Source organism: Channa argus, chromosome 2 (assembly GCF_033026475.1).
Source record: "Channa argus isolate prfri chromosome 2, Channa argus male v1.0, whole genome shotgun sequence".
Classification (NCBI taxonomy): domain Eukaryota; kingdom Metazoa; phylum Chordata; class Actinopteri; order Anabantiformes; family Channidae; genus Channa; species Channa argus.
The window spans coordinates 24,721,744-24,745,794 of record NC_090198.1 but is presented as its reverse complement, the minus strand read 5'-3'; the positions used below and the strand labels follow the sequence as shown (position 1 = coordinate 24,745,794).

Below are 24,051 nucleotides of genomic sequence, written 5' to 3'. Positions count from 1 at the left end.
TCATCAAGAGTTCAAGGTAACAAATAAAATATTGCATTTTCTATTGCTTTTAGCTTTTTTAAATTTTGTTTTATTACAATTTATATTTTTTGTTTGTCTTTATAAGTTATTTTTAGTTTGTTTACCTATGCTATTTTTGTCCATCCCTGAGGTTCAGAGCTGTTCTTTCTGATTGTATTGAAAACATGAATCATTATAACTTGAGTGTGTTAGTTGTTTGTGTGGCGACTGTTCTTAGTTCTGAACAGAGCTGCTTTGTTCTACTAAATGAATGAAGAAGTTAAGCCTTAACTGTAAACATGCTGTTCCCTGCAAATTATCTAGTCACATTTTAGTCATATTGCGAGTTAATTAGCAATAATTACAGTCAAGTGGCAGATCACCATGGGTTTGCCTGCTTACTTATCTTCTTTCTCGTAATCACCCATACTGCACACTGTTGTTAACATGAATGTACAAGTCCATTCCCGATTATTTGGACAAACCTTTAAAAGGTCAGATATGGTAAAGGAAGTGTAATTGTTTTATTAATAAGGGCCAACGTGACTTAGCTCACTATTTGATCTGAAACATAGATGGCACAGCTGCCAATGGTAGAGCAGATTTAACCAATTTAAGAACTGACACGCTTTTAATGTGTCATCATTAAGTTAATGAATTTTGTGTTATAAGAATCTTTACCTGCGAAAAGTTACTAGTTACTAGTCGATAAATGGCCACTTTATCCTGCTTATTTCTGCTGGGCCACTCATGGACACTAAGAGAGTTGTCCCAAAGCTTCGTCAAGTTTTCGAATCATTGCCACACTTAAAGGTTTCCACAGTCTCAGGTCTCAGGGCCTCTGGGAGAGTGTAGTTCTTCTCAAGGCTGCATTCTGTCTTAATGATGGATTTGCCCATCAAATGGATATTCAGTTATAATTCTTTCTTGGATTCATCCACTGACTTCTGCTGTTCAGTAATCTTTTTGCAGAGTTGCTTTGAGTGTTCTTTTGTCCATGAGGTTTTGGCCGGGGCACTGATTCCCCAGTGACTGGACCTTCTAGATACATTTGTATTGATGCTGTAATCCCTAAAACACATTCACTGTATTCAATTGATCTCCATTAACATTAATAATTCAATCAACTATTTTCTGTTGAATATTTTTTATTTATGTAAATACTAATATTTTATTAATAGGTTACTTATACCAATATTTTGATTTCACTTTTCTATTTGTCAAAGGCCAAAAAAATGTTGTAAATGAAAAAAATGAAAGGTGAATAAGGTCACAAAAACAAACCTGGGGGGACAGGCTGAGATTTGATCCCACTGACTTCTGCATCCCATCCTGCTGCTCAACCATTGAGTTACTAGGCCACCTCCATTTCAGACATTGGAGCTGATTTTATTTATGTATCTATGTATTTGTTAGTGTAAACGAAGTGATGATTTATAATATTTGTAACTTCTACAGATTTTGCTTGCTGTTCTGCAAACTGATTTCAGTCATTTAGTTTAGTGGAGTTTTGTCTTAACAAGACTCAGCACTAATCAGTGTTATCAGCTTGTGTGCACACTGAATACGGTGTTCATGCTGAAACATCTGCCTCTGTGCTTACAGGTCACTGTGTGGAAAAAAAAGAAAGAGAAACCTGATACATCTTTCGTGTTGTGAAAGCTCCTTTTTGACTTATGCTATTTTGTTCAAAAATGCAATATAAAATTGCCATTATTTTTTTCCATTGAGGTTTATGTGGGAAAACTAAATTAATCTTAGCACTAAGTTGAATTATTTTGACAAATAAGCATTCTAATTTCTTCCTTGAGGACAGGATGAGGGTTTATTTTTGTACCAGTTGGAAATCCCCTTCCCTTCAATGCTGTTATTTACAGCACAACTGAACTCGATCATGAGTTTTTCTGATCAGGAGCATTTTCATGGTTTTTCTGTTATATTAGATATGGTTCTTCTTCAATGGTTCTTCTGTTCTACTTTGAGCAAATATTTTATGTCGTATGTTAATGTTGCATGACTAAATATGTTGTAAGTCCATGTGCACTGTGGAAAGGCAGAGAACATTCTGGCTCTTGTCTTGTTGGCGTGCACATGATTTAGACTTTCAATAGATTAGATTTTCAATATCAAAAACCAGACAAAAAAATCACGTGATCAAGAATAACACTTTAATTTATGATATTTAATTAAACTTTTTTTTTATTTACTTACTTATTTGAGACAAACATGTAAATATTTTTAAGGATGACATATAGTACATTTTCCTTTTACGCAACAGCTTTACAACATAACCCTGTTTTACTCAGTTTCAAGCTAATGATACAGATTTTTTGGTCATAACCATGTTATATTTTGAAAGATTCATAGGAGAACAGATAACCATACACTTTATTAACAATCCTCTGTAAACTCCTTAAGCTTAAATAATAAAGTTGTGCTATTAAAACAAAAATTAAATTACAACTTCTCAGAATTAGTATAAAATATTACACAGAATAATATCACAAACTAAATTCTGTGATAAAAAAGTGAATGTGTAAATATTCTGGCATAGATTTTCAAGATTTACAGTGAACAACAGTTTACATTATATTCAATCCCCACATGCCTGCTGCATGGTTTCTGTCATCTAACCAGCAAAGTTTCATTATTTTGTGTTAGCCAATGCCCTGATTATGGGACCAGTGAGTCTTTTTCTTTACATTTAAAAGTAACTGTTTGGGAAACCAACCAGCACATATGGAAATTAAAAAAAGACTGAATGGCTAAAATGCAATTGGGATGACTACTTTTGTTTTTTCTTCTAACAAGGAAAAACAGGAAAAATCTCTTAGCATTAAGAGACACAAGATATCATGGGAAAAAAAATATTTTATATTATACAGTAACAGTACGTTTCATCTCCTAAAATATAGGTCGTACTAAGTTTCTCTGTACACACAACTGCTATTTCCATCTATCTGGGATCTCTTCTCTGTTGTTGTTTCCTCCATTTATCTTCCCATTGGAAGGATTTTAGGGGAGTTTTGCAAAGTTTACATCCCCTTATTTTGACATAACAAAAACATAATCATCCACATAATAATAATGCACGTTTAACTAGTACAAACGCAACTTCATTATTTAAAGTAACAAAAATTGCTTAAGAGAGTAAATAATGCATTCATGCAAAACTTTGCATTTTGCATTCAGTTTAAATTAACGTTCATCAATTTCTGATGAACTGAGCTGGATGTGCATTAAATATCAGTATGATGCAAACATTTTGTTTTGTTTTGTTTTACTTGTCTTGTCAGATGGAGGGACTAACCCTTTATCTGACAGGACAAGTAAAACAAAAAAATGATTTCGTTGTACACCTATGTAGGATGACAGATAAAGTATATTACCTTGCCAAATAAGGGTATGTAATCTTTTGCACCCAACTGTACTGTTATTTTAGAAGTTGTTCTCAGGTCTCCCCTGCAAGTGAGATCCTGAGCTCCACGATATTTCCTGGTTAAATAAAGCTTCAGTCATTTTTGAAATTTTCACTTTTACATATCTGCAGATACATAAACAATCAAGTATAAATTGACCAAGGGGAGTAATTCCAAAAATATAAGTATTAAAAAAAATCTTTCCCACAAGCCACCAGGTCCAGGGTCTCACTTGTTTGAACTTAAATCAGTCTCGGGATATTTTAGAAACCGCTCAAGTTTGCACATTTTTCTGTCAGACATCTTAGACCTTGGACAAAGCAGGTCTACGTCCTGACGAGGCCTTTTATGTGATTTCTACCCTTGTTTTTTTCTTTCAGTCCTTCAGACATACGTTTTTGTCGTGTGGGGAGTAATTACCATACACTGCCAGTCAGTAGAAGTTGTTCACATGAGTTTAAGGCCCGCTCATCTTATATTATTCATTATTATTATATTATTCATACCTACGGCTCTCGTAGCACACATATTGATGATATAATTGAAAGAACCTGTGCTCTAACTGCACTAATGTCACCATTACTATTATTTGATTTGGCGCGTCATTCTTTCTAATGACACTCACAAATGCCAATTATTTAGAATAATAAGCGTTAAAATGACGCAAGAGAGGTAAAGTGCCAGGGCTTAAGCATGAAAATCATCAAACACCAACGCTTACGTAATTATTTACGACACAAAGCAATATATTTAAAGCCTTGGAGGCAAAAGGTTGTTTTGTCAAGATTTGAGTTTGAGTTTCAACATATTCTCCTTAAGAAACAGATCCAGTTTCTGGCGTCTGTTTTACGAGGAAATCAATGAGTAACATAATGATAAAATAGGAGAACTCCGCTCTGAATAATAATTTAACATGTATACCAAAAGTAATGTTTTTCAGTGTTAATTTCATTAAACATGTCTACAGCTATTTGAACAAGAAGAATCGCGGATCAAATATTTTGACCAACAAACATAACTATATATCTCTTAGTATTCACAGTGCATTAACCCTGGGTAAGGAGCGCTGTAACGCAATAATAAATAATTCTGAAAGAAAACCAAAGCTACGATCGGCAAATCCACGATGAAATGTACAAACATCCATCAGCAGAGCAGACCTGCCGTGTTGCGTTCATTGTGGCGCATGAGCATCAGCCACGCCATAGCTTTTGACACAATGTTAATTCTGGAGGCACTGATTGCCGAGTTGCATAACGCATTTTCTTTCCTGATGTACATGAGTTCACGCACAAGTGCACCAAGAACACAAAACGAGCTCCTGCAAAGTTTTACGCAGCTCCAGGCTCCGGTAGGCGTAGATGAGCGGGTCGATGAGCGAGTTGCAGATGATAAGGATGAGGAAAAGATTGAAGTTTCGGAAAAAACAGTTACAGAAGGGGCTGTTGGGGCAGGTGAGGATGAGGATGAGGTGAAGGAAGAAAGGGCCCCAGCATATAATGAAGACCCCGAGCAGGATGGTGAGGGTGATCGCTCCTTTCATACTTGTGGACTGGCGTCTGCTTTTATGGAAGGCCACAATGCGCCGAGAGTGCACGTGAGCCAGGAAGAACATGTGCAGGTACAACACGGCGTTAAAGACCAGAGTGGTGCAGAAGAAGGTCACGAGACACACAATGACAGCGTCGTCGGTGTGGTAAAGGATAAAGAGAATGCTGGAGGTGATGCTGGCCAGCCACACCACCACGATGATGGTGACCGCGCGCTGTGTGGTCATGATGCTGTGGTAACGCAGCGCATAGAAGATGGTGATGTACCGATCTGCAGCAATGGTGCACAGAAACGAGAGCGAGGACACCACGGAGCTGCAGATCATCACGTCAATCACGTTGTCCAGGTGAAGCAGCATTCGTGGGTGCAGGTACAACAGGCCGTGGTCGTTGAGAAGCATGACTATGGTCTCCACCACGTTGCTGACGCTGACCAGCATGTCGGACACGGCCAGGCAGCAGATGAAGTAATACATGGGCGAGTGCAAGTTGCGGTTCTTGATGATGGCCAGAACCACCAGTATGTTTTCCACCAAGCTGATGAGGCCCAGCGTTAGGAAGAGCTCCTGGGGGATGCGGATCTGCACGCAGCCCAAAGAGTTTCGCTCCCCGGCGGTGGAGTTTGTTTCGTTATTCTCCATAAAGTCATTTAGTGAGCTGAGCTCAACGTGGTGAAGAGAAAAGTCATTGTGAGATCTGTTGGCAAATTCCATGTCTAACGTCTTCACACAGGATGACTGGTTTAGGAGGTGTCAGCACAGTTATCAAACTTCGCAAAGACGTTTCACTCGTTGTGTCTCTGGGGTTTGGGTGACGCTTCAGCATCGGCTGTTGGAGACGCAATTTACCCACAGTCAGAAAAATCAAGCGACTCCTCCGAGCAGCTGTTGTTTAACCCATCAACACCTGGGTTATTAAATATCCACAATCGCCCGCTTAGTAAGTCTAATACACTGTTACTATCCTATGTGGTCCATAAGGGAGGGCGTGTTCGTCCATGTTAAAAATGCGCCTTCTCGACTCCACTCTCCTTTCCTGCGGATAAAACCTGTCCAGGACGGAGTTCCATTAATTTTTTCGTTTACAGTGCTCCTGTCCCGCACGTCCGCTAAACTCCTTGTGTCAGTCAGACTTAACTTCTGACCAGCATGTTGACAGTGAACAAAGTGTCTTCGGGAACTGGAGACTTAAACATTTCTCTAAGTGATGGTGCTCCTCAAAGGCGGCTCCACCTCTCGCGCAAACGTCAGCTGGTCGGGAAGGCTGGTGTGCCATACTATTACTTTTACTTTGGCACAAACTGTGCCAAATCAACACAATGATCCGCATGTTGATTTGGCACAGTTTGTTTTTACGCCGGATGCCCTTCCTAACGCAACCCTCCCCAATTTCTACCTGGCTTGAACCGGCACTGAACAGCTGCGGATGGGAATGGGCTGTTAGAGACACTTAGACATATAGCAGGGAGCGGGGATCGAATTACTGACCCTGTGGTCCGTGGACGACTTACCAACTGAGCTACAGTCGCCCATAAATCTGGTCTGATTTGCCAACCCCCAAAGACTCTAGATCCTAATTGAATGAGACGAAACCAGTAATAATCAATTAATGAATAAATAGTGGTTTAATGCTATAAATCTACTGTACGTAGCGGTCTATAAAATGATCCACTCTAAAAAAGTTATGTCACCTCTTGTATGACTGACACAACTGAAACATCTGTAGACTTTGCTGTTGTTGACTCTTCAGTTCTGAAGCCATGCAAAAATGTCAGTAATTACCCACAAACACAATTTGTGGCTGAAAGTGAAGAAATCCTCAGTCCATTTGTCTTATAAATGTACTCTGAACGCCAGCTCATTTTCATAGCGGTGGCCAGATTGGGCCAGTGAACATCTCACCAAATCGGTCCTCCTTGTGGTAACTCAGATTCAGTTCAGCCGTGGCTGCTCTGATGTAAAACTAATACAGTGTAATACACCAAGAATTTTGGATATTATATAGAATTTGGGCCATAAACCACAGTAAAAGAAATCACTGTCAAATTGGAGCAGCCCTATCAACACTTTTGCAAATCAAAAATGCCCAAGTGTATATAGTTTAGAACTTGCACAATATGTTTGAACAGACACTGGTGGATATCAGACCCCACACATGCAGCTCCTTCTGAGGCATGATTTTGAAAGCCGTTCTATACTGCTGATGGATCACATGACAAGTTCTCAACCTCAACTATACCTCCAGGTGAAGTAGGAACAATCACATCATTTGACAATGAAGCACAGTCATGCACATCATGTGGCTCACATGAAGTGGGAGTATGGATGGACACAGTACAGTCCATGTGGAGGATGACTTGTTCTTTTGGTTTGTCTAACATGCTTGTATAGGTTATATTTATGGGTGTCCTCTGTAAATCAAGTTCTCTGTGGGGATAATAAAAGTAAAACACATATACACTAGAATGATGAATAAAAAAAAAGAAATGTAGATTAGAAGGGGCAAATATTCTTATGGTTACAGCTGAGGGTCTTAATTAGTGCAGTGATTCAGCCATAATCAAGTGAGGACATGACTACGTATCGGAATAAAAAGACCCAGGACATATTAAAATCAATTTAGGACATTTTGGAAATATGTGCCATTCTCTTGCACCCGAAGGACCTTGATCATCAGCAGAAGATAACTGGAAAACTTTCTGCAATTTCTCTGTTTTGATTTACTGGGTGGAGAGAGATGGATAATCAAATGTGGATATTAACTCAAACTGAAATGTGAAGATCAGTACCAAACTGAACATATCTGACATCCTGCAGAAATCACACAAGCTTTAGGGCCATAAAAATGTGGTCGAATTCTCAGAATGCAGTTTTCCAATAAAATTATTATGACAGAAAAAAAAAAACTTTTACATAACAACACATTCTCAGCATTGTGACGGTTCGGATTTAATGCATGTTCCAATTAGAAGATAAAATTTAACTTCAATCATATTTATGGAAATTAAAATCTTGATTATTAAATAGGCTTCTGAAGAAGATACGGCCTAGGATGCAATCACTAACTACATAAATGCATCCATAATACGTTACTAGTCCTGCCAAATTTACACTAAGGTTTATTTGTGGTTACATGTCTTGACTCTCTAATGACTGAGTTGACAATTTTTCTACTACGATTTGATGGGAAGCATTAATATTAATCGTCTGCCTGTTTCATCTTTCTTTGAAGTCTCTTGGCATATTTGTGTGTTAAAAAAAAAAATAAAATGATACAAGACTTAGGAGTGAATGCTGCCGTTTTATAAACCAACTTCACATTTTCTTTAAAACAGGAAATTGCATGGCATCAATCTTTGCACCAGAGTAAAGTCAATACTTGATAATTATGGTTACAGCATCCCCTCAAAAATAACACAATTTCTTCTAATGCGTTGCATGTACTGTAATTCAGTAGGGGGCCATAAATTATTAAATCATTTTCTAAGAAATAAAAATGGCAAAAAATCTAAAAGGCACAGGACTCACTGAATATGTCGTCTTCTCAATACAAACCCCAAACCAAAAGAATTCAATGTTGTATTTGGAAAAAAAAAACCTTAAGAATTTATCAGATTAACTGCAGCTGAATGAAAGATTACTGGATTTAAAATAAGTACATTCAACAAACCTAATTCAATTTTCAATGAAACGTATAGTAACATGGACTTCAGTGACACACACGGGTCATAGGTGACAAGAGAATGAAAACTTTTCAATTCTGAACATAAAAAATTTTCAAAACCATGAAAAAGAAAAGCACCCATTATTGTCTAGGTGCAGCATAACTGACAGCACCAAGTCATCTTTTGCTTTTACTTTAGTATTCTGAAACTGCAACAATTAATAAAAATACTATTCATTTTTCATACTCCATCTCTATAATTATTATATACATGATTAAGTACTTTCATTTTTGTTTCTTTGTTTCTACTTATCATTACACCTTTGTCTTTCCTCTCAATCCCATTCCTCCTCATCTCTGTAAGGGTTGTCCTCTCTTGGTGGCTCTTGAAACCTTATGTTTGCCAGCATGTCTCGCATTGCTACCATTAGACGATTCACTTCCTGGTTGAGTTCCTGCCCAGCTCGAGCCACTTCCATTTCATCCTCCTGCCTCTGTTCACCCTGAACAAGAAAAGACACATAATTGATGCACAAGATAAGAATCCATATCATTTTAATGTTAGTATTTCACTGACATCCTTGACTTGAGTGGTTCTGGAATATAGCTGTGCAAAACAGTAATTGGAAAATCTGGTCTCACCTCACTGCAAGTAGTGGTTATGTGAAAAGGCAAGATTTGCCCTACTTTTTGTTTTTGTATTCAGTTATTAATGCTACATAGATCCATTTAATGCGTATATCAGCAAATTCAAATAACATACGAGCTTTCAATGTGTGTGTGCCGTCTAAAGATATCCATCATAGTGTAACCTGAAGCGGTGTCATTTAACATACTATGAGTCTTTGATCCCCACTGTATCTCTTCATCTCTGTAAATACATTTATGGTTGTACATGATCAGGCTGGATAAAGATTTTCAGATGGGAACATGCCTCAGGATTATCTGATAACAGTAAGAAATGACAGCTGACCCACTAAATCTTTAATATGTGGCAATACTTAAAACACAGGTCTTTTATTTTTAATCTTTACCAAATGTCAACATTGCTACTGCAACTGTAGTAGATCCTTAGCTAAAGAACCACAACCGCCAATAACTGAAATCAGTTGGTCGGTGATCAGGCTCCATTACACTTGAAAATAATAATTCTCACTGTCCATCACCGGATCAAAATGTGGTTGTTACCATATACAGTAAGACTTCTGGCCACACAAACTCCGCCAAACTACAGAGGACAGTGGAAACAGGAGGTAAGCAAATAAGGAGGAGTAAGTGCATGCAAAGAGTAAACGCTCAGTTGTTGCTGACAACATGGACCAGTGCTTTGAAATTTCCCTAGTGCTTTTTGAATTCACTCTTATAAAAATAGTCCCAAATGCAATATAAGGCTGGCTGCACAGTATTGCAGTTTTGGTCCTGCAAATTAATATACAAATCTAACTTCACTATTAGCTGAAGCCACAAATGCTTCATGAATGTTGTTATTGTTTTGTACTTTGGTGACACACTGGGGAATGATGGACAAAATTAACTCATAGCAATGTCATATCATGTGTTCTTTGATATTTCTCAGTTGTTATCCCCTCAGGGTAACCATGAGTATTTGGAGGAAATCTTCCATCAGTTAAGGATGTGTGGTAAAATGTTTCCCAGATCATTAAGCAGTTCAGATGTTTCCTCCAACCCTGGAGGGTGCTGCTTCTAAATGGATGTATCTGTGTGTTATTTTAGAGATCGTTAAAAACAAAACCCAACCTTAAATACAATTTACATTGTGTTCTTGCTGTGATTTTAAACAGTGACCCCCTCCCCAGGACAAGAGAATCTTGGATTCAGTCAACCCCCTTTGAGACAGTCAGCTCATGGTGAATTAATTAGCCAATTTTGTGAACTTGCACAGTTTCATTTGAATCCAGGGCTTACAGTTAATAATCACATGTTGTCCCCACATGCACGCCATGTTTTTTTTAATTATTTTTTATTAGTGTCGTACGACATTTTTCTATTATTCAATGTTTATCTAGCAGCACCCAGATTTGACACTGTTACTGGACCTGCACAAATTCATTAACGATACCCAAGACAGAATAATATAATACGCAATTTTAGGAATACTTTTGCCTTTCAAAAAGTGAAACAAGTAAAATATTTATTCTTATTTGTGAAGGACAGCCAGGCTTATTGTTTCTGATTCATGCAACTCACCCGAAGGTTGAAGTTTGGCAGCAAGGAGCGGAAAAACAGCGACAGTGTACTCTCATTGGATGCACCAACATAGCGCCTAAATGCAGACATACAAACATCTAATTAAAGTCTTTAAGCAAAGGGACAATATTAAACCACAATATCGGAATATTTTGAATGTACACTTTAATGTGCATAGACTTATCACCTCTCTGGTCGCGTATATGATATCACAGAGTCAAGTGGAGGCAGTGGGTCAAAGCTCATCACGGGCTGAGTGGTCACCTCCTGATGATAGCAAACAAATATGCAAGATTAGAGTAATTACCTCAAGTTTCAGGATTCTATCGATTTGACTGATCTGATTTATTAATTAGGAAGCATCCACCAATTTCCACTCAACAGTTACATCATAAATTCATCACACTCCTCTGCATTATGTAGAGATTTGAAAAACTTGCAGAAAAAACTAACAAGATATTGATCTACCTGAAGGCTCATTTTTCATCTCACAATTATTACTTAAATCTGTAAAATTCTATGTCGCCCATGACACATTGGTAAGTTAACTGAGGACACTGTAAAAGCAGCATGTTGAGTTAAAGTGTTATTGCTTATCGGTTCTTACTAGAGGAAGACTTGAGGTTGCCTCTTTGATCTCAGAGATGAGCACGTGGCGGTGGATATTCCTTGGTGCACTCTGGTACCTCTGTTTTCTCCTAAGACCGTCATGAAGGTTTGAGAATAAATAGCCAAACAGTAATGACATTAAAGTTCAATGGGCAACATATTATCACAAACAGGTCCCTAAAGGTCTTTGCAAATGTATAAATTTGTCTACATTTTAGCTTGATTCTTAATTTTTTTGTTTGCTTCAATAGTCATGAATGAATATCTCTATTACTGAGAAAGTTAAAAGGTTGGCCGAAATGTGACTTGGCAGCAGAGGAGATCAGTGAGATCTTACTTGTTTTGGGATTCCTCGACTAGTGGGTCTTGGGCTTCAACTCGACGCAGCACCTCTTTTACAGACTCTTCCACCCAAATCATCACTGGTGCCTCCCTCCACAGGTTGTACGTCCTCCCCACATACAGAGCTACAAGTTCAGCCAGGGCTGGGGGCTGCCTACAGACAAAGAAGTAGTAATAGAAATGTGTAATGGCTAATAACAGAAAAGCAAGAATTATATAAAATTTAGTCCAGAAAAGATGACTAGGAAAAAACACATTATATATATATATACATACACACACCTTGTATAGCTAATGCATAAATATATATTTAAGGATTAATGACACAGTTATTTCAAGATACATTTCTTGGCAATAAACTGGATTGTGGAGGAAACCAAGGCAGCATACATTACCCTATCTGACTCTTTGGGCCAAAAAAGGCATTTGAGGTGACTGAGGCATCAGGCTGCACAGAGCATAGATCCAATAAAGGCATCAAGACTGCAGAAAACACACTTACTTTACCACAAGTACACCACAGTTACAAAATTACTATTCATAGAGAAGAGCAAAAAAATAAATAAATTTCAAATAAATGAGTGTATTCCTGACATAAACAATGTAACAAAATTAATGAAGGGTAATCATCTCTACATATGCTGATATTGGTGCCTTTTTAGCTGTCCAACCTCCAGGGAACATGATGAGAGCATTCTGTAGCATCTGTCCAGCTTTGCATCTTTGTTTTTCATTTTCCTCAGGATCCCTATCTTCCTGCTGACTGAGATGAAAACAGCAAAGTGCAGCGGAGAATGCAAAGTTTGGGAGCTGGGACAGATTTCTGTACTCCTGAAAACACAAAAACATTTCTCTTCATTTCAAATTGAAAAGCTGACTTTGAATTACAGCATAAAGATCATATGCAGATAGAAACACACAGCTAACACATAACAGCACACTTTACCTCCCAGTCCTGATATAGCTGGAGGAGAGACTTATACTCTCTGGAACGCAGCGTCAAGAAATCAATGAGCAAGAGCATGCAAAGCGGGTCAGAGTCTGGGTCCAAACTGATAAAACAACAGTAGAAAAGAGCAAAAGATTACTACAGGCACTGGACCACAAACAAAGACCAAATGCTGGATTCCACTTGAGGGTGGAACACAAACGACACAATCAACCTGATGGAAATTCCATTCAGTCCTTATGTTGCTAACATATTGTTCACCTTAAATTCCAACATTTCCACATTTGTGTGAAATGAATATAGCATGAAAGAGCTGACTGCTCTATTTGCTTTGAGGTTGAACTTCAGGGCTGCTGATGACTGGAAGAACTGCAGAGTGGCTTTGCTTCATGTTTTGCAACAACTGACAGTTTGGGTTTCTTTCAAAGCCCAACACTGTGTGTTCTATACTTTCTGAACATACATCCCAAATATCAATTGTGCTGAAAAACCAACAAGGGGACAAAAATGTACTTATTGTTGTTCTAAAACTTTGTATTGGTTGTTTATCATTCCATACAGATTGTGTATTTTCAAGCAGTGCTTTTTTAAGATTCTGTTATCAATCACATTGGCATTTTAAGCAAACTCTGATTTATTCACTGTGGGCTGGAGAGCAACATGGCTCAGCTGTATTCCCTGCTATAAAGTCAGGAAGCCAGAGCTTGATGAAAATCACAGATAAGGACTGAAACTCATATGAATAGGCTGTAAACATTATGGTAAAAGTCAAGGCAGACTGATGGAACCAGCAGTCAGAGTGTGTGTAAAGTCTTATGTAAGTGGTATCTTAAACAGAATGACATGACAAGGAGTGCGTGGAAGGTGGGTTTGAAAGCCTACACTCAACATTTGTGGATTTCGTTGTCATCTTGGCCAAACAATCTTACATTATATCATTATATATCCTTATTTTGCTTTTATGGAACATACTGCATTTAAATGTCCATCTCCATCAATTAAAAAAAGAACAAATTAGAAGCCTATTATCTTATGTTCAGTTGCATTTCAAATTATGAATACATTGGAGGGCAACAATTTGATCAGTATTAGTAATTATACTCAACATCCTCTACGTGGGATAAAAGGTGATATAACTGTCCTACAATAAACAAAATGTTACATTTCAATATCCTGCTCACTGTGCTGGAACTGGATTACCAATGGCAGAATACAAACGTAACAGTCAAGTTAACAGTGCTAGAAATATATCTTCTAGGTCTGATGACTGCCCTCTGTGGTTACTTTATTCAGGGAAATAAAGAGTGCTTTTTGTTTAGTGGGCAAGCCATGTGACCATATGTAATACTTTTTAGTGGGTTCCTAAACAAAACAAAACAAGAAACAACAGAGAGAAAAGGGCATCCATACTGCCACCTTTATTCTCTCTGTAGAAAGAGAGTACTGCTCAGAAATTAAGTAGTGGGATTAGATAAATTAGTGATAAAGAAAATTAAACTGTAATGAATTTGATTGGAGGTAAAAGCTATGTTATTGGTGGGCCTTAGAATGTAACCCTGTGCACTAGGTTTACTGTTTCACTGTACAGTAGCTTGTCACCTACCTAAGGATCAGTTTGCAGTACTCCAAAGCTGTCCGTGGGCATCCTCTCTTCTCCAGGAACATCATGTGCTTGTAAAGAGTGAGATAAAATGCTCTGCAAACAAAGATTATGGAATCACTAAATACCAAAGTCTTTACAATCAACCATAATTAGAACAACAACATCTGGTGGCCCTATAAAAGGGAGGCATCTATGAAAGGCACAGAAAAGAGAAGAGAAACATAACAAACCTGTTTTCTGGTCTCAGATAATCAAGTCTGCTGGTACCTGATGTCAGACTGAATAAAGGGTGAAAAGTACACTCAAAGCTGTACAAGGCCCTCTCTGGAAAAAAAAGATGAGTAATTACGGTTTATCTAAACAATGAAAAATACAAACCCTATAAAATACTGTATATTGTGTAAGGCTGTGTCATATCTCGGGATTACATACATACACACACACACACACACACACACACACAAAAAGTTAAGGTTATTCAACTTTTGGATGACATTTCAGAATGCACCTAAAATGCTCTTTTGACCTCTAAAATTTTGAATGCATATTTCCAACTGTTCAATGCTTCACTACTTATTCCATAACATGCTGTACTCTGATTAACCACAAAATCACAATGTGATTCATGGATCAGACCAGTAAATGTTCTGGTTCAATGACAATTTGTATTTAAACAGTCCTCTCTGTTTGAGATGAAAAAAATTACCATTGCATACACGATAGTTATTCATATTGAATGCTTATTTTTCTCTTTAGAACTTTTGCACAAATTTCCAATAAACCATGTCACAAAATGTAAAGCATTCTTTTATAGCTCTTCTCAATATATTATTTCTCTGCTGTTTCTTGAGTAGGTGGGAGCGGGGTAAGTGTGCTGAAATTATTTTACATTTTTGAAGGGCCTTAGGACCCAGTTATTAGCGTTTGTTATGAGAGAAGCAAAAAAATCTGTTGGAATGTTAAAGTTGTTGTACTAAAACGTAGGTTCATTGATTCACAACGGGAACTAATGCGGCTTAAAAGTAGCAAGTCGCTCTCAGTAGCCTCTCAGCAGCTGTAGCTGTGTTGCAAGTAAACATTAACTAGTTAAAAAAAGTCTTCCCTATATTTTTATAGCGGAGCACAATATGAGATTACAGATGTTTTTCTATTATCATACGAAATATATCTTTATATTGCACAGACCTAACACTGTGTATAGACTCGTTTATGGAAAGCAGTAGTAAAAGTAAAATTACAAGGCTGCAAGTGCTGGCGTCAGTTATGCTGCATCCTAAAAAAGACCAGAACTGAAAATCACAATCATAACTCTCTGTTTTATGTTAAAGTTTATCTGGTGGCATTTTATTAAATTAGTCAGGACAGAGAACACATGTCCTTAAATTAAATTATGTTTCTGGTTTTATTCATAAACAATAAACTATTTCAGTTTTCTTTTAACTATTTTAGTAAGTTAGTGAGAGGGCCTGTGATGATAAATCTCATATTTGATATTGTGCTTCGCATGAAGTATCAAATAGTTAAAACAGTCATTTTAAATCTACAACACTATGAGGGTTGCAAAGCATAAAGAGGTCTGAAATACCAGTACAGTATATATTTCACTATGTAATTTATGGGAGGAGACCGTGATGCTTACCTATGAGGTCTCTGGCCATCTCCTGATCCTCTTGTATTCGGCAGACATCAGAGAGCTGAAGCAATGAATCTATGTGGTAGGGGTTAAGCTGTAGCAATGCCTGTATTAAGACAATAGTCAAATTGAGAGAGATAGACAAAGATGTAGTAAGAACAAAAAAAATTCTTTATCAGAAGCTGAATTTTACTGGATATAGATACAATGATGCCTGCAGAAAAACAATAGTGTCATTGATAATTTAACATGTCACAAGTTTAAGTAATGGACATTAAGGCTAATAATGTTTTTCATATATTCTCCCATTATGTCGGCATTTCATAACATAGTTTCAACTGAGAATATTCAGAATCCCTAACTGCAGGATTCAGCAAATGGTCAACTTTAATTGGAGTAGCCAACTCTTACTTAGGTATAGTAACGATGAGTTCCCTCTTACTTTAGACCTCTAATCAACATCTATGAACACAAAAACGCAAGGCCGAGGATTAACTTTTTGTTTTTACCACAATGTTGTTTGGATCCATGGACTCGACAGCATCCAGGAACTTGAACTGGACTTGTTGGTAGTCCCGACTGTGTTCAAAGGTGAAGTAATGAATACCATCCTTCGACTGCAATAAAGTCATGGAGATTCCTGGAGAGATGTCAAGTAATTGAAAAATTAAAAAAAAACAAACAAACAAACAAAAAAAACAAACAAAAAAGACAATACAGGGTGATACAAAGTCAAGATATTTTAATTCACAAGCATTTATTTTACCCTTCACATTACTTAAAAAATATTTCAGACCAAAACTTTTAAAATTTAAAAATAAGTCTCAACTGTGCTAAAATAACTGTAAATCATCACTTTATCATTGATAAAAGGGAATAACAGAAAGCTTTATAGAAGATATTATATTGGTGATGCACTGTTATAACATTGGGCATCCATTAGATGTGGTAACGTTAATGGTTGTGAAACTGTCCTTGGTTATTTTAAACCAAAACATTTTAAATCAGCAAAAGACGAAACGACAAACTCACACACCAAAACTGGGTGTTTCACATCACTTTTTATGTAGGTCAGTATTTTAGATTGCTGTAAGGAAAAGGCTACCTGGGCGGCTAAAGCGAGGCCAGCTGTCCTTGGGACTGGTCATCCAGGTGCTACGGTGAAACTGTCTGTTCCTTTGCCGAGGTCTGTCAGAAAAACAGAAAACAATGAGCACAAGAATATGTTGTCTACACAGAGAGGGTTTGGAACAATCTCACAAACTCCCCCCCCCCCCCCCCCCCCCATTTACCTCTGATCCCCTAGAACAGCTCGAGCTCCAAAATATCTCTTCAGCTCTGTTTCCGGATTGAGATTCCTCACGAATTAACAAAAATAATGAAAAAATTAGTGAAATCAAGGCCAGTTGAGAATATACATTTCAAGGGAAACACATGGCCATTTTACACATAGAGTCTACATTTACTCTGGATCAACACAAATGTAACCAAAAAAAAAAAAAGCATCTTTATGATATTATTTTACCATATTTTTTCCAAAAGGAAACACATTGCACATACAAGTTGGGCATTTTATCCACGCCTCATAGTTTTTGACTATCAGCGTATGAAGTGAAACAGACTGGACTGTATAATTTCTTTTCCTTGATTTAATGTTAGAAAAATAAACATACGAGTTGAACTGCATCTCCTGTAAGTGACAGAGGCACATAATGTTTCCATAGACGTTATATGAAAGTACATACTGTATCAGTAAAAAACACTCAGCGCTTTGGTATTGAGTTTGTTACAAGCAGTCCATAAAGGCCATAGTGGCTGCACACAGTTTGCATATTTAAACTTAGATTATATATTTTACAAACTGGTAAGCATCCTGTTTGCCATGTACTAGATCAGTGGAATTGCATTGTTGAAAACAGCAGTCCAGATAACTTCACATGATTTGCCATCAACACAGGTGATTTGCCTTCAACAGGTAATTGACTTGACTTGAACTTAGACTGGTGCATAGAAAAATGTGCAACTTATTTAAAAAAGTTAATTCCGTGTTGGGTAACTGTACTACAGTCTCTGAGATTCAAAAGCGTACAATCTGTTGGTTTATCTTCTGTGAGAAAGGTGCCATCACATGGTCGCAATTAGGAATTACATAACTAATAATAGTTAATGACCATTTACTAAGTATGCGGTGCACTAATCAATAAACAGTTTTAGGACAGATGCATGTATACTTGTATAATGCACCAGATTACATTTATATTATTTAACAAAATGTAATAATTATGTTATACATATTATTATAATTATCATATGATAGTGTAATAGTTCATTTTACTACATTTCATTTTACAAAATGACTATTATATTATCCATCCATTATCTACCTATCATTTACCAATGATAGTATATTATCCTATATAAATATAACTGTATTATAAATTAATTATAGTAGTTTAGCACACTACAAAGTGTACCTGTAAATGTAATGATAGTTACAACAACCAAGTCAGGTCTAGGTGGTAAAATAGAATATCTGATCTCAATATTTATTTTATCTCCTTACCTGTGCTCCACATGTAGCACAGATCTTCTATCTGAACCTCCACAGTCCTCATTTTGCAAACTCAGGCCATTTGGCTGCTCTAAGTTCTCCAGCAACAAATCAATGTTATCCTCTGGTACGCCCTCCTGAAACCAGAGAAACAAGATTTAAAAAGTTGAAGCTACATGGGGTTGACTAAATAACACAAAGAGCTACAGTTTTATATAATGTGTGTGTTTTTATCTGTGAAAAATAATTGTAAGACATGTTATTGTCTTTTTTTATTACATAGAATAAATGCATTAAAATGCATTTATCCTATGCAATAAATGTTAACACAAACACATAGTTAGATGGGTAGATTTCTTCTTAAAAAACCCACCTGTCCACCCTCTGATGTTACTTTGGTCTTTTTCTTCTTCTTTTTCTTTTTGACTCTGTTTCCAGCCAAAGACTGTTAGAAGAGAAAGATGGAAGTTTAATATATCCTGTGATATTGTTTGATTAAGCAGAAAATAGAAGTCGAAACAGAAAATCACATAAAGACGTCCTTCTCACTAATCTCTTTCTTACCTTGGTAGACTCTTCCGTCTCCTTTTGATCTGGTTTCTCCACGTCTCGATTATCACTGCCATTTGTTTTATCTCGTTTCTCTCCATCTTCATCAGGTGAGTTTTTTTCTGTTTCATTGTCTGCCTCACATATCTAGTAAAAATGTAAAATTGGTAAGAAGGTGCGATGGACACAGCAGTGCTAAAAGTAAAACAAAACAAAACAAAAAGAGCATATAACAAGCTACTACATTGGGTGCAAACAAAGACAACAAAATTTCCTGAAATCATTCTATGGTCAGTACTACTCTGTGCCACTTTTTAGCCACTATTGTATTTCTGTATTTCATGTAATTTACACTGCAAACATACCAAATTGTTTACACCCAATATTTGTACCCAATTTCACACCAAGTAAGTAGGTATATTTTACGTCATGCACAGACAAACTCATCTCTCTTCTTTACTCGGCAGAGGTGGGTTTTTTTTATTTGCAATATTTTGAGTTTTAGATGAGCTTAGTTGACATTTTACAACGATTGCTGTATATAAACAAACACATCTCCTGTTCAGTTCTATTTCTAAAACGTTAAGTTTGAGTATTTGCACACTTGTCAGGGCTTGTTTGCGGATAGTCCTAATGCTTTAAACACTAAGATAGTGAACATTTAGGGTTGGTGCTGTAAGACTACTAAAGCTAATGTTGGAGACCCCTTGTTAGCTAATCCAAACCCAATCGGCTGTTTTAATAGTGTGCCATATATTAGCTAGTGCTACACTGCTAGCGTAGGTTAGCAACATCCACAAGAAGCTCGCTGTAAACATCTGGCCCGACACAAGACTAACGTTCAGTTTAAAGCAGCTGACATGTTTCGGGAGAGCTGCACCGGCAACTTACCAGTTCATAAATGTTGCTGAAGTTTTTCTGAGTCTTGCTTTTCTTGGCTTTTCGGCTGGTGCTTTTGCTGTTAGCCGGGGGAGAAACATTAACATTAGTCGTGTCTTGCTGGTCCTCGTCACCGACAGCCTGCTCCTCCGGGCTGTCACCCAAAGTTACATCTCCGAGGTCCAACGCCTCCTGACCCCGCTGTTTCCCTTTGAGCCTTCGCAGAGCCCGGGTAGACATTGTCCCCTGGTACCGGTTCACTAATCCTTTAATAATCACGATTAAAACAGGTTTTAGTTAGGTGACAGACGCAGTAAATAAATTAAAGGAGGACTAATTCCATTGGTTTATTTTTTCTTCTTCTTCTCAATATGTAACTCTCCCGAGCGCATGACTGCCCCCCACAGGAAGAAAACTTAACCGTTTCTTTCAAAATCACTAATTGTGTAAGTGGTAGTCTGGAGACTAATAGCATTTAGGGTCAAATATTAAATTAGACATTAAATGGAAAAATCGTCATGAAATTGTAGGAGTCAACTAAAATCTTACATAAAGCAGCTGAACAGATTATTACAGAGTGAAGAGCTAAAAGGAGTGGCAAGCAATATGTACACTAGGGAAACATAATGACACAAAACTATTTTACTCATTGTCTGAAGCTTCTTCCAGAGGTTAGAAACTGGGTGAGAACAATCTCTAATGATATTCAGGGTTTAAATGGTAAAGTTGAACCTTGTAGTTAAATTAAAAAGAATGAAAGGATGGGGAAAAAAACCCAAATGATGATGTTAGATCACTTAACTAAACCTAATGTCTTCCTTATTCACTTATCATCAAATTATTTAAAAGACAAGTTTCTGTAAATCTCTTTCAGTCAGGGGATTGTGATGTATTGCATTTGTTCGTTGTTCACTCATGTAACAGGAGATGGCAGTCTTAACCCGAGTTAAAAATTTTTTAAATATCTTTATGTTTATGAGCTTAGCAATACAAGAGGGACTGTATTTATCTAGCGCTAAATCATTAAATTTCAAATAAAGGTTTTTAATAATTTCTATATTTTATAAGTGTTTATATAGGCATTGATTAATGACAAAAATGTAAACCCAATAAGTACTGGACATTGAGGGTGGCTTTAACATTTATAACAACACAAACTAAAATGAGGAAGGATATTGTAGCTCTGTAGTTTCCACACCGCCTCTAGCTGCTTGAGAGATCAACTGTAACCACAAACAAAAAGAAAGTATGAGAAAAAATGTCACCATTGTGCAGAAAACTTGTCTGACAAGTAGCAGTTAAGTCAGATGCTTGGAATATTATGTTTTTCATCACAGGTCACAACAATAGAAAGCAATGTTACAGACAATGTCAAAAAAAAAAAAAAAGACAGACTCAAATGAGAAAGGGAAATCCTGATGTAATGAAATTCAGTTTGTTTGCGAAAGCAGAAGTTGCGAATGTCATTACTTAAAATACCTTTCCAACGGAAACATGTAAAATAAAGTAACAACCTAAGACAATGGTTCAGCACAAATAGTTTATTTACATGACATACTGTAAATGTACAAGAAACATGAATTACTGATATCAGCTTAATATAGTTAAAAGTCTAGACTTAAACAATTTAATTCTAGTTAACAGTACTTTTACATATAGTCCTAAATAGTCTACTGTAAGATCTATGCATGGAAAATACAACACAATGGATACAACACAGCTTACAATGTATGGTTGGAGCAGGAAACAGGTTTTATCATAGCGCTATATACGATCTTTGGACCTCACAAAACATAGTTGCCACGTAGCCGCTACACTGTAACACGTACATTTACACTTACATTTCTTCTGTGGCATATTTTTTGTTAAAAAATAAAATATGACATTCACTTTGCCCATCTTCCGGTCAATTCTCAGCTCTTGACGAGAAAAATTCTTCCTTCTTCTCAAGTTATTTCTCATCAGGTTGAGGTATTAAGGCGTGGACCCACCGTGTTGTCCAGTCACCAGCTTCATTAAACTTCAGAAACCTATTGATTTCTCCTCAATCACAGATTCTGGCGATGTCCCACTATGACTGATTTTGATGAGTTTAGTTGTACACATTGTCAGGCACTGGATGGTCAATGCAGCGGATGGGGCAGTGGAATGAATCTGTTACTCGTCTGCAGTGACAGGGATGGGGTTGTCATAGGCTGCTCCCTCTAGGTCATCAACTCGTTTCCTGCGCATCTCTGGTGGAGGTCTTGGAGGTGGATTCTGAGGAGGATTCTTGATGCTTTCTGTAACTGGCTTCCGGGTCTCCTTCGTTGGAAGAATGGGTTCCCAGTGCTCACCTCGTATAGCTGCCTAGAACAGCAGGGAAATGACAGAGAATGTACAGTGGGTCAATGATAAGAGGTTTGTGTAAGATCAAGTTAAGTGTGACAGAAGCTCACTTTACAAATTACGACAGCATCACTGGGATGATGACTAATTGTCACTCAGTGACTTTTTTTTTTTTTACAATCACAGCTACTTACATAATTATGTTTAGATAAATTGTGCAGCCTACAAAAGCTTTACAACTTGCCATATATTTAGTACGGTTGAAAAGTTCCGTCACACCCCTAACTGGATAGATTTCAAAACTACAGGGTCATGTCTCAACCCAGGTGCCAGTAATGAAATCTCTGCCTTGTTAACATTTCCTTGTTTCATCAGCTGGTCACTTCCTGCATCAACCAACAACTTTATCAGTGTTGACACTGTTGGATGTTAGTTTAATGTGGTTAAAGCCAACAACTTACTACAAGGTAGATGAGGCTGGCAATACCAAGGCAGACACATCCAAGGACAGTAGCAAGCATAAAGCCACCAGGTACACTGAGCCTATGAAACATAGAAGAAGGGATGACTTTTCAGAACAAAAAACAACAATGAAAATTTGTCATTTGTCTTTTGTTAGAGAAAGGGATTATGAATGACTGGTATGCTATGGAAACTGGCAGGTGTACAAAACTCACGCAGCATGTAAAAATGCTCTGACATAGTAGTTCCTTGTCAATGGTCCAAAGGCTTTAACACACACAGTAAAGCAGTACTGACCCCTGAGGGAAAGCCAGAGAGAGGAGTCAGAAATAAGGCAACTATCACAGCCCGTATGTTGCAAAGTCATTAAATTATACACTCTTACTTACGTTCTCTCAACACTTGTGCCTGTGGCCCTCTTGCTTCTGGGGTACTCGAGTAGACACACCAACACTCCAGCAGCACTGGTTATTTGTCAAGGCTGTTTGATCTAACAGGGTTCGCTAAATCACATAATAACTCTGACAGGACATGAAAGGGAATAAACGTTAGGGACCCTAAAAGATTTTGAGATAAAATAATGGATGAATGGACTCATTGTTTCTGAGTAGAAAAAGTACAAAGGATACACTGCATAAGCAGCAAACTGCCAGCCCCTGAACTGTCCAGCCACCCCTACAACACCTCCAGTGAGAAGAACTGAAAGTAGGAAGCAGGAAGATTCAAGATAAAACTTAATCCATATATTTTACGTTTTCTATGTCTCAACACAGTCAAGCCCTCATTAAAATGTACACTATACAATGATTTGACTTCATTTATCAATTTTCTATTAAAATACAGATTTACAGATTTCACAAACCAGGTTATAGAATTTACAAATAATTTAAGCTATTTTAACGTTTATATGCTATAATAAAATACATTACATTCATTCTGTAAACAAACTGGAGGAGATAAAGAGACACATTTCTATCGTTATTATTCTTTTAGAATTTGCATGCTCATACAAAGTTAGGTGGATATTAATTTCTGTGATACACTATAAATAACCATTCACTTTGATCTATAAATATAGCTTTTCTACTCACTGAGTCCTGAAGCCAGTGCCTGCTCATTGGCCCACATTGCCCATTCTATTTTCCCCATAGCGTTCACTTAAACAGAGCCACCACAGACAGCTTCCCAATTCTGACTAGTCCTACAAGGAAGAAGGTGTATTTACGTGTAGAGAGGTGCAGCTGTGCAGCCTGGGAGGCAGGGCTTACGGAAGTCAGCCCCGTTTCACCAGTCATTTCCTATAAGA

General features: G+C 37.3%; 3 protein-coding genes across 3 annotated transcripts; all 3 read right to left on the bottom strand.

Moving 5' to 3' along the window:
• Positions 1 to 2,154: 2,154 nt before the first annotated feature.
• mc1r (melanocortin 1 receptor) lies at positions 2,155 to 8,105 on the bottom strand. Its single transcript, XM_067486925.1, has one exon. It carries the CDS (start codon positions 5,680 to 5,682, stop codon positions 4,705 to 4,707), a length of 978 nt encoding a protein of 325 aa, XP_067343026.1. The 5' UTR covers positions 5,683 to 8,105; the 3' UTR covers positions 2,155 to 4,704.
• A 151-nt stretch (positions 8,106 to 8,256) lies between these two features.
• Positions 8,257 to 20,318, bottom strand: tcf25 (transcription factor 25 (basic helix-loop-helix)). Its single transcript, XM_067486912.1, has 18 exons — positions 19,968 to 20,318; positions 19,092 to 19,223; positions 18,901 to 18,972; positions 18,540 to 18,664; positions 17,269 to 17,334; positions 17,082 to 17,164; positions 16,486 to 16,616; positions 15,983 to 16,082; positions 14,574 to 14,667; positions 14,344 to 14,436; positions 12,738 to 12,843; positions 12,463 to 12,622; positions 12,187 to 12,274; positions 11,787 to 11,945; positions 11,448 to 11,538; positions 11,028 to 11,107; positions 10,841 to 10,916; positions 8,257 to 9,135 (listed from the first exon to the last, which is right to left on the bottom strand). Exons 1-18 carry the CDS (start codon positions 20,193 to 20,195, stop codon positions 8,968 to 8,970), a joined length of 2,052 nt encoding a protein of 683 aa, XP_067343013.1. The 5' UTR covers positions 20,196 to 20,318; the 3' UTR covers positions 8,257 to 8,967.
• Positions 20,319 to 21,481: 1,163 nt separating this feature from the next.
• On the bottom strand, positions 21,482 to 23,989 carry cyba (cytochrome b-245, alpha polypeptide). Its single transcript, XM_067486935.1, has 6 exons — positions 23,837 to 23,989; positions 23,375 to 23,444; positions 23,135 to 23,209; positions 22,961 to 23,044; positions 22,745 to 22,826; positions 21,482 to 22,304 (listed from the first exon to the last, which is right to left on the bottom strand). The coding sequence occupies exons 1-6, from the start codon at positions 23,892 to 23,894 to the stop codon at positions 22,113 to 22,115; spliced, it is 561 nt and encodes a 186-aa protein (XP_067343036.1). The 5' UTR covers positions 23,895 to 23,989; the 3' UTR covers positions 21,482 to 22,112.
• Between the last annotated feature and the right edge of the window lie 62 nt (positions 23,990 to 24,051).